We start from the raw sequence: 11,885 nt of genomic DNA on the forward strand, positions 1-11,885 counted from the left end.
TTTTTATTTTCATGACTATTTACATTGTAGATTCTCACTGAAGGCATCAAAACTATGAATGAACACATATGGAATTATGTACTTGACAAAAAAGTGTGAAATAACTGAAAACATGTCTTATATTTGAGATTCTTCAAAGTAGCCACCCTTTGCTTTTTTATTAATAAGGGAAACAAATTCCACTAATGAACCCTGACAAAGCACACCTGTGAAGGTAAAACCATTTCAGGTGACTACCTCATGAAGCTCATTGAGAGAACACCAAGGGTTTGCAGAGTTATCACAAAAAGCAAAGGGTGGCTACTTTGAAGAATCTAAAATATAAGACATGTTTTCAGTTATTTCACACTTTTTTGTTAAGGACATAATTCCATATGTGTTCATTCATAGTTTTGATGCCTTCAGTGAGAATCTACAATGTAAATAGTCATGAAAATAAAAAGGAAACGCATCGAATGAGAAGGTGTGTCCAAACTTTTGGCCTGTACTGTATATATATATATATAAACAGTATCTCACAAAAGTGAGTACACCCCTCACATTTTAGTAAATATTTCATTATATCTTTTAATGGGACAACACTGAAGAAATTACACTTTGCTACAATGTAAAGTATTAAGTGTCCAGCTTGTATAACTGTGTAAATGTGCTGTCCCCTCAAAATAACTCAACACACAGCCATTAATGTCTAAACCTCTGGCAACTAAAGTCAGTCCACCCCTATGTTAGATTCCCATAGAGGCAGGCAGACTTTTATTTTGAAAGGCCAGTTATTTCATGGATCCAGGATACTATGCATCCTGATAAAGTTCCCTTGGCCCCCCACATCATCACATACCCTTCACCATACCTAGAGACTGGCATGGGGTACTTTCCATAAAATCATCTCTCAATGCAAATCAAACCAGCTATTAGGCTAACCGACATAAAACCATGCCGAGATTGGATGAGATAATTTATGATTATGTTTCTATGTAGGTTAACTGTATGTTTATTGTGTGTTTATGTGTCGCCATTTAATTTCTCTCGAATGCCCAAGACGAATTTCTTATCTTATCTTATCTTAATCCATAAACAGCACTCTCTTTCTGCTTCAATCTTTCTAATTATTGCAAATATTCTGCTAAGAGTTTTAGTGCATATTTTAATATGGTTACTGCAATGAAAGAAAGAGCCACAGTTTATCGCTGACTGTGTGGAGAGTTTTAACGTGACCTTCAGTTTTAACCAATCCACGTTAGCAATACAATCTTTGGAAGCTTTAGGATTGAGAGTGAGAAAGTGCCGTGGGTGGCAAATCAAAAGCAATGTCAGCAGTTGGTTTACCGGCTCTCAGAGATTTTAGATTTTTATCTCTCAAAGTGTCGATTGCTGACTTTCAATCAGCCGACTGTGCAGAGAAACAGATTTGATTCAGAGATAATGGGAATCTCCCGTCTCGGTTTGCTGCCTGCCTGGTAATCAGATCTGAAGAATCACAGATCTTTATAAGAACACCTCAGCTCAGAGCAGTGGCACGCAGAAGCTGGACTCAGTCACCACGGCGACAACATGAAGCTGGATATCTGCACTCTGATGGTGAGCATCTCTATCTGCTTTATACTCTAACCCAGAACCCACCACAGGGTCACCCTCGGAAGGCTTTACTGAGATTTAATCATTTGTTTTTCCAGTCTGTCTGTCTCTCTGTCTGTCTGTCTGTCTGTCCGTCTGTGTGTTTGTCTGTCTGTCTGTCTGTCTCCTTGTCTCTCTCTCCAGTTCTCCCCTGTTACCACCTATCTAGAATGCCTCCTCCAGTATCTGCCTAATCTGTTTATTTTCTACTTGTGCCATCATTGGATGTTAAAATGTTAACTTTTCATTTGTACCCTTCTTGTAGTTATCCGGGTTTACAGTACAGGCCAAAAGTTTGGACACACCTTCTCATTCAATGCGTTTCCTTTTTATTTTCATGACTATTTACATTGTAGATTCTCACTGAAGGCATCAAAACTATGAATGAACACATATGGAATTATGTACTTAACAAAAAAGTGTGAAATAACTGAAAACATGTCTTATATTTTAGATTCTTCAAAGTAGCCACCCTTTGCTTTTTTTGATAACTCTGCAAACCCTTGGTGTTCTCTCAATGAGCTTCATGAGGTAGTCACCTGAAATGGTTTTACCTTCACAGGTGTGCCTTGTCAGGGTTCATTAGTGGAAGTTTTTTCCCTTATTAATAAAAAAAACGGTGTGAAACCCCTATATATATATATACATATATACACACACATCTATACATAACACACACCACACACACACACACACACACACACACACACACACACACACACACACACAGTATATACAAACAACAAATCCCCATCTACAGATCATCGGTATAATTGAAACAATATGACGCCCTACAAGTCCAGCTGAGATGATGACTGATTCTTTTACAGTAACTTACAGTTATAGTGTCTCCTGTCTGGTCCGCAGGTGTGCTGCACTGCATTGTGGGTAGTGGTGTCCTCTGGCGGGGTTAAAGCTCCTCCCCCTCCTCCTCCTGGCTGTGACTCCATGTTGGCGTTCTCCTCGGAGGTTTCCTCGTCGTCTGAAGGGAACGGGAACATTCACCGTAGATCTCTGTCTCCATGGACCTGGAAGTCAGTCTGACACACACACACACACACACACACACACACACATATACACACACACACACATATACACACACACACACACACACACACACGCACACGCACACGCACACACACACAGACAGACACACGGACACACACACACAGACACATGGACACACACACACACAGACACACACACACACACAGACACACACACACAGACACACACACACACACAGACACATGGACACACACACACACACACACAGACACATGGACACACACACATGCACACACACACACAGACAGACACATGGACACACACAAACACACACACTCAGACACACACACAGACCCACACACGCACGCACGCACGCATACCACACACTCACGCACACACACACACACACACACACACACACACACATACATGCAACGCCGCCGCAACGCACACACACTCACACACCGCAACACACACTTGCACACACACACACTCACACACACACACACACTTGCACACACTTGCACACACACACACACACACACACACTCACGCAGGTACACACACACACACACATTTCATCAAAAAGACATGTTGAAAGTGTTTAAAGTCGGCACACAGACCTGACTCCCTCTCGCTGTTTCCAGGTCGAGCACGGAGAAGAACCGAATCCCGTCCACGCTCTGGGAGGCCAACTGCAGCAGCAGCTTCTGCACCGGCACCGGAACCGGAACCGGCACCGGACACAACCTCAACTCTGTCCCCGTGTACCAGAGCGTCCTGGTGCTCACCCGCCGGGAAGAGGGGCACTGCTACACCGCCAAGTACCACTCGCTGGCCGTCGGCTGCACCTGCGTCTGGGCCACAACCAGCCACGACTGAACCATACCAGCCTGGATCACAGGGAACCAACCAACCAGCCACGACTGAACCATACCAGCCTGGATCACAGGGACCCAAACAACCAGCCCGACTGAACCATACCAGCCTGGATCACAGGGAACCAAACAACCAGCCACGACTGAACCATACCAGCCTGGATCACAGGGAACCAAACAACCAGCCACGACTGAACCATACCAGCCTGGATCACACAACTAACCACGACTGAACCATACCAGCCTGGATCACAGGGAACCAACCAACCAACCACGACTGAACCATACCAGCCTGGATCACAGGGAACCAACCAACCAGCCACGACTGAACCATACCAGCCTGGATCACAGGGAACCAACCAACCAGCCACGACTGAACCATACCAGCCTGGATCACAGGGAACCAACCAACCAACCACGACTGAACCATACCAGCCTGGATCACAGGGAACCAAAGAGACTGAATGGGATTAATTATGAGCCTGAAATGCACTTGTCAATGAATAGAAATGGCTGTATTTATTTACATGAAATAAAATGTAAGAATGTAATTTTTTTCGAAGATTTTGTCGTTTTTTTTAGTGTGTGTCAGTGTGTGTGTGTGTGTGTGTGTATTAGTGTGTGTGGGTGTGTGTGTGTGTGTGTGTGTGTGTGTGTGTGTACAGTCAAGTGAAAAAATTAGGACACCGATGCTTAAGTTGACTAAAAAGAGGAATAAAAAAATCATCTTTTGGAAATTGATCTTAATGCCTTAATTAAAAAAATGAGGAAATATCCAACCTTTAAGGACACCAATTTTGTTTGTGAATGAATAATGTATTGTAAATAAATAAATAAATGTTCTTCCTTAAAATACAGGGGACATAAGTAAGTACACCCCTGTTAAATTCCCATAGAGGCAGGCAGATGTTTATTTTTAAAGGCCAGTTATTTCATGGATCCAGGATACTATGCATCCTGATAAAGTTCCCTTGGCCTTTGGAATTAAAATAGCCCCCCCACATCATCACATATAAGATATAAGATATACTTTATTGTCCCCGAAGGGAAATTTGTTTTGGACTCTGCAGCATCACAAGGACAACACACAATAGAAAAAAATAAATAAATACAGAAAAGACAGCAAATACAAATATCTCTCAACACATACTCTCTTGCAATACAAACATGCTTCCATATACATATAATAAGCATATTGTCATGATGTCATCATGGCAGCCTGTGCTGATTGCTGTGGGCGTGGCTCAGCTGGCAGGTGGCTCCAGGTGAAGCTCATTCCCTCATCAACCTCATGCAGTATTTAAGGCTGGCTCTGTGATCCACTTGTCGCCAGATTGTACAGTGTACGAGAGTGGTATAGTGGCAATCCTAGTTCCCTGTGTTCTTGCTTGTGTGGCTAACTTAGTTTTCTGTTTGTCTCAGGTTGCAGCCTGCCTTGCTCGTTCGTTTGCCTGCCTGCCTTCCTGCCTGCTTGCTCCCCACACCTGCCCTTCTCTCTCTACGGATTGGACTCAATTGTTTGGACTCTGGAGGAGGCCTACCACATGGTCACCCCCACCACGTCATGGGGCACGCTCTGGAGAGCACATAGCACCCACCACTCACCACTGGATTCCCTCGACACAACTTCCCCTTTTTTGCCACCAGCACGTTTATTGTATATATTTCACGCATTAAAACATTTACCTTTACTTTTTGTGTTGGCTGTCTGCTTTTGGGTCCCTCCTCCTGTGTCGTTCCTTAACACATATTACAGTTTTTTCCGTTTGCTAAACGACAGTGGGCACAACTGGAGTCACATGTGCAAAACTCTAACTACAGTCTGCACAGCAGCAGTTCATGTGGACCAAACTAGTTAGTTTTTCATTGCTTGAACACAGTTTTCTAAACTCTACACACTTATCCCAGGACTTTAACCACAACGTGCACAACACTGTAGATTTACAGCACTTTGTTCAGATGCTAACACACTGCTGTCTAAACTGTTAACCACACATTCAAAACAGAATAGATTTCAGTCTGGTGCCTGTCACACACTGCTGATTGCAATTCTAGCTGAAAGCCTAAGCAGATGTCTTATTTTAGACTAGTTAGTGAACATATATGGTATTTATACAGAGAAAGATCAGAAAGACTTTTTTTGTATACAAACACCAAATAAGAATGAAACAATTCTACACTGTACTGTTTGAGAGAAACGGGTAAAAGAGCAAAGATACCAATATGTCCAGGTAAGATGTCTGAGGTTATATACACAGCTATAAAAAAAAGTGAAAAACTCTATATCTTTACAATAGTAAAACTGCGTTCTAACTGTTTTTCAGAAAGTAATGGAGGTGAAAGCAATAGAAACACCACATTCATTTGTATTTAGAGATGATGAAGACATCCAATGTGATGAAGAAAACTTGCCACATGATGCTGGAGAGAGGCAGGATTAGTCACACTATTCTCTGGTACTGTTATGTACCTTTAGTTTTTTTCTCAGTAATTCCATAAATTACTAGAGACAAAATATAATATTGAAGAAAACTGCTGATTTCCATTCCTTCTTGTTTACCTTATGTAAAAATTGGTATGTTATACAATCTATATTTTTTTCCATAAACTATTGAGTAGTGTCAAGTCACTCAAATTGTTCAAACTGTAAAGATGAGAAAGTTTGTAATTTCTGTATTGGTGTTTGATGCTAGTGTTTTTACCCTCAGTGTGTTCTGAGTGACAGTGTGTGTTATCTCACTGAGGCCTGTTCATAGTGTCTGGCTGCACTGAGCCTGTTTTGAGACGTGTGTTACAGTTTTTTACAATTGCTATGACAGTTTTTTCAATACATTTAACAAGTTTCCTAAACTCTTAACGCACCAACACACCTAAAACACACAATTGGCAAAACGGTTAATTTCATACTCAAAATCACACATTGTAAACTAAACTCCAAAACTAATTTTCAAAATACAATAATACACTAACACAATACACTATGTCTAACAAAACACTGCAAACATGTTTCAAAATCAAATAATTATTCAAAACACTAACACATGTTCTCTTCCAACAGGAACATTTAGTCAATCATAACACAATGACAAAAAAAACACTATCATCAGCTGAAATTACAGAAACTGCATTGTTTTATGTATCAGGTCTGCCCTTATACAATAGACAGTATATTGTATTGATCATAGATTGTGTTTTGCACTGCAGTTACTTTTGATGCCTCTCTACATTTTTGTTTTGTTGGGTTTAGTAAATGCATGCATTTTGTTTCTTTTGCTGCTGAAATTCAATACAAAAAATGAATGACCATCTTAGAGTAGCTGTATAGAATGTACAGTTTATGAAAAAAAAAGACAGAGACAGAATTGCTGCAGTAAAGACTTTATTTGCAAAAGGACTTTGCTGCAAGATATACAAACAGAAAAAGCACTGGAATAATAATAACGAAAACAAAGTAATCTTCTAATCTGCCCGGTCTTCTGCATTTGGCCACATGTTCTCATCCACATCACACCTGATATCTTCATTGGCAAGGCATCGTGGGAAGAATCGTTTGGCATGCCTTATCCACCCCTGGCAGTGTTCAGCTGTGATGTCTCGGCATGCAGCATCCATTGCATCCAGGAGGGACATTTGGTCATGTGGACGATGGTCAAAAACCTTCCATCTCCAGGCTGAGAAAAACTCCTCAATGGGGTTGAGGAAAGGGGAGTAAGGGGCAAGGAAATGGGACATCATCCTTGGATGGGCGTCAAACCAGGCTGTGACTGCCCGGGAATGGTGGAATGCCACATTGTCCCATATGATCACATATATTGGCAAGTGGTCTCCCACCTGTCCCCTTTCTACCTCTGGCACCAGTCTTTCGTGCAGGTCTTCTAAAAACAGGAGAAAGCGGGCTGTGTTGTAGGGGCCAATCTCACATTTATGCAGGAGTGCACCGTTGTTGGAGATTGCGGCGCACATGGTAATGTTGGCTCCTCTCTGGCCCGGCACGGTAACTGTGGCCCTTTTGCCAATTATGTTTCTCCCACGGCGACGCCTTTTTGCCAAGTTGAAGCCAGCCTCGTCAACATAGATAATTACATGTGGGACTTGATTGGCCTCCAACTCCATGACTCTCTGAAAGTAATTAGACACAGTGTATGTAAATGCTGTGCTGTACTGTATATCTACTGTATGTCCTAATGTTCTCCAGGTTTATAGAGTAGTTTACTGCAAAACACACTGTGTATAGTACAGTAATGACTGTATTGCATAACCTTACCTGGACGTATTGGTGATGGAGTTCTTTGATGCGCTCACTGTTCCTTTCAAAAGGAACTTTGTATAGTTGTTTCATTCGGACTCTGTGTTTAGCTAGAGTCCGAGAAATGGATGTTATGCTGATTGCTGCAATGTTCCCAAAGACAAGGTTGTCCTCTACAACTCTGGACTGAATGTCCTTCAGTTTTATTTCATTGTCAGCAATCACCATGTTGACAATAGCACGTTCCTGTTCTTCATTCAGGAGCTTTCCTCTGCCCCCTGAGGGAGGTAGACGTTGAATCCTTAGAGGGACAAAATACAGTTACATTTTAGAGACCGGAGGCATACAGTCACTCTAATACTGTAAATGGTAAAATTACTGTATTTACACTTTGCTGTAGGAAAAGCAATATCCTACCTGTTGGTTTCTCTGAAAATACGGACAATGGATGCCACTGTGTCCCGGCTGAGATTTGGCTGTACTCGTTCACCAGCCTCTCTGTATGATAGCCCGTGTTTTATGACATGGTCAATGATAGTAGCTCTTATTTGATCAGTTACCCTAGCTCTGGTCCTTCTTTGAGCGCCACCACGCATTCTAACTCCTCTCCCTCTACCTTGCCCCACTCCTCTCCCTTGTCCTGGTACTCGTCTTCCTCTCCCTCGTGCAGGCATTTCTTTCTTTCTTTCTTTCTTTCTTTGTGTTGCTGCAAATTGTTCCTTTTCCACACAATATCAGCCCAAAGAGTACTCTTTTAGAACATATGATCATGCGATTGAAAGAACTTCAACACCTGAGTGTGCTTCCTAGATGGGAATCAGCTGTGATTTATATATTTGCATAACTTCAATCAGCTGTTTCTCATTAGCAATGGAATGAGATACAGGGAATATATTTGTGTTTCAATTCACAATATAAACAGCTGTTTACCTTGACTTTAGCCTGTAAGGTTAGGTTTAGAACATGGTGTTATCTGTTCTGACATACAGTGTGAAAGCATTTGTAAATTTGGCAGTAAAGATCCATTGTTTTGGTCTTGGTTGAGCTTGTGTGTAAAAGAAGTTCAAGCATTTTAAATTGTTGTTAACTGTATGCATTTTGTGTCAAAGCAACGAGAAATGTGTTAATTGTATAGCCTACACAGACGGATGTTGTGCTAACTGTGTTAAGAGTTTAGGAAAGTTGTTAAAAGTATTGGAAAAAGTGTCATAGCAATCATAAAAAACTGTAAGACTTGTGTTGCTTTGAATGAGTTTTGCAGGTGATGGGAACTGTTTAGCTCAGGTGACTGTTGGTAGTGCAGACTGTAGTTTGAGTTTTGCACATGTGACTCCAGTTGTGCCCACTGTCGTTTAGCAATCGGAAAAAACTGTAACTACTCCTTTCATTGGCACTTCCCATTAAACAACCCATCGGCTGTATTCTCCGCAATAAGTGGGACACAGCCCTTGCACAGTAAAATATTACAATACAATATTGCACAGCTGACATATTGCCTCACCCCAAAGAGCCTACGTATTGCACAACTAACATATTGCACAACCTCAATAGCCTACGTATTGCACAACTAACATATTGCACAACCCCAATAGCCGACGTATTGCACAACTAACATATTGCACAGCCCCAATAGCCTACGTATTGCACAACTAACATATTGCATAACCCAAATAGCCTACGTATTGCACAATTAACATATTGCACAACCCCAATAGCCTATGTGTTGCACAACTAACATATTGCACAACCTCAATAGCCTACGTATTGCACAACTAACATATTGCACAACCTCAATAGCCTACGTATTGCACAACTAACATATTGCACAACCTCAATAGCCTACATATTGCACAACTAACATATTGCACAGCCCCAATAGCCTACGTATTGCACAACTAACATATTACACAACCCCAATAGCCTACGTATTGCACAACTAACATATTGCACAACCTCAATAGCCTACGTATTGCACAACTAACATATTGCACAGCCCCAATAGCCTACGTATTGCACAACTAACATATTGCACAACCCCAATAGCCTACATATTGTACAACTAACATATTGCACAACCCCAATAGCCTACGTATTGCACAACTAACATGCACAACCCCAATAGCCTACGTATTGCACAACTAACATGCACAACCCCAATAGCCTATGTATTGCACAATGACATAAAGGACACCCCAATAGCCCACATATTGCACAAATGACACATTTCCACATAGCCCATATGGTACACTACTTATCGCACGACAACATAGGACACAACCCAACCAGCCTACATGTTAGTGTTAAGAAGCTTAATGGACATAGGCACAAATGAGTGTTTATATCGGTTTAGCCTGCATCTAGGAACCCTGAATCTTCTACCAGACGGTAAACGCTGAAATTCTGGGTGAAGTATGTGAGTCGGGTCGGAAACTATTTTCTGTGCCTGTCTGACAACCGACTGCTCGTAAATTGTCTGGGGGGAGGGAACAGATGGTTTTTGACCCCCATAATCTTCATAGCACTCTGTACCTGACGAGCGATCTGTGATTTGGACTGTACTGTCAGGTTACCATACCAGGCTGTGATACCATATCTTAAAATACTCTCTAGTATTGCATGATAGAACAACAACATAATTTTTTGTTCGACTCCATACACTCCAAGTCTTCGTAGAAAATGCATCCTCTGTTGAAGTCTGGAACAAAGAGTGTTCACGTGGTCCCTCCAGCTAAGTGCATTATCGATATATACACCAAGGTACTTGTAAGAGCTAACCTGGGTAATGGGTAAGTAGTTGATACATAGCCTTCACCATACCCCCCACATCATCACATACCCTTCACCATACCCCCACATCATCACATACCCTTCACCATACCCCCACATCATCACATACCCTTCACCATACCCCCACATCATCACATACCCTTCACCATACCCCCACATCATCACATACCCTTCACCATACCCCACATCATCACATACCCTTCACCATACCCCCCACATCATCACATACCCTTCACCATACCCCCACATCATCACATACCCTTCACCATACACCAGATTGGCATGGTTTTATGTCGGTAAGCCTCATAGCTGGTTTGATTTGCATTGAGAGATGATTTTATGGAAAGTACCCCATGCCAATCTCCTGGATCCATGAAATAACTGGCTTTTCAAAATAAAAGTCTGCCTGCCTCTATGGGAATTTAACATAGGGGTGTACTGACTTATGCCCCCTGTATTTTAAGGAAGAACATTTATTTATTTACGATACATTATTCATTCACAAAGAAAATCGGTGTCCTTAAAGATTGGATTTTTCCTTATTTTTTTAATTAAGGCATTAAGATCAATTTCCAAAAGATGATTTTTTTATTCCTCTTTTTAATCAACTTTAGCAGGGGTGTCCTAATTTTTTCACGACTGTATATGTGTGTGCGTGCGTGCATGTGTGTGTGCCAGTTTATGTCAGTGTGTGTTAGTGTGTGTCAGTTTGTCTCAGTGTGTGTCAGTGTGTGTTAGTGTGTGTCAGTGTGTCAGTGTGTGTCAGTGTGTGTCAGTGTATGTCAGTGTGTGTAAGTCTGTGTTAGTTTGTTAGTGTGTTAGTGTGTGTTAGTGTGTTTCAGTGTATTTCAGTGTGTGTTACTGTGTGTCAGTGTGTGTTAGTTTGTTAGTGTGTGTCAGTGTGTGTCAGTTTGTCTCAGTGTGTGTCAGTGTATGTTAGTGTGTGTTACTGTGAGTCAGTGTGTGTCAGTGTGTGTTACTGTGTGTCAGTGTGTGTCAGTAGTGTGTGTTACTGTGAGTCAGTGTATGTCAGTGTGTGTCAGTTTGTCTCAGTGTGTGTTAGTGTGTGTTAGTATGTGTTAGTGTGTGTCAGTGTGTGTCAGCAGTGTGTGGAGTCTCATGACATCCGAAATCCTCTGCAGAGAAAAAATTCATTCAGGCTGAAATCAGCTCTAATTGGCTAAAACAAGAGCACATTGTAGAGGTTAGACGTGTGTGTGTGGGGGTATGTGTGTGTGTATGGTAGTGTGTGTGTGTGTGTGTGTGTGTGTGGGTATGTGTGTGTGGGTATGTGTGTGTGTATGTTAGTGTGTGTGTGTGTGTGTGTGTGTGTGTGTGTGTGTGTGTGG

The 11,885-nt window shown here is 41.8% G+C and overlaps 1 protein-coding gene across 1 annotated transcript; it reads left to right on the forward strand.

Moving 5' to 3' along the window:
• The first annotated feature begins 1,536 nt into the window (after nucleotides 1-1,536).
• On the forward strand, nucleotides 1,537-3,561 carry il17a/f2 (interleukin 17a/f2). The gene is made up of 3 exons (XM_039796118.1): nucleotides 1,537-1,578; nucleotides 2,482-2,648; nucleotides 3,273-3,561. The coding sequence occupies exons 1-3, from the start codon at nucleotides 1,552-1,554 to the stop codon at nucleotides 3,505-3,507; spliced, it is 429 nt and encodes a 142-aa protein (XP_039652052.1). The 5' UTR covers nucleotides 1,537-1,551; the 3' UTR covers nucleotides 3,508-3,561.
• The last annotated feature ends 8,324 nt before the right edge of the window (nucleotides 3,562-11,885 follow it).

This window comes from Perca fluviatilis, chromosome 3 (assembly GCF_010015445.1).
Source record: "Perca fluviatilis chromosome 3, GENO_Pfluv_1.0, whole genome shotgun sequence".
In the NCBI taxonomy this organism is placed as follows: Eukaryota; Metazoa; Chordata; class Actinopteri; order Perciformes; family Percidae; genus Perca; species Perca fluviatilis.

Coding starts and splice junctions, on each gene's coding strand:
- il17a/f2 (XM_039796118.1), top strand. CDS start 1,552: ATGAAGCTGGATATCTGCACTCTGATG. Junction 1,579..2,481: donor TGGATATCTGCACTCTGATG/GTGAGCATCTCT, acceptor TCTGGTCCGCAG/GTGTGCTGCACTGCATTGTG. Junction 2,649..3,272: donor CTGTCTCCATGGACCTGGAA/GTCAGTCTGACA, acceptor CGCTGTTTCCAG/GTCGAGCACGGAGAAGAACC.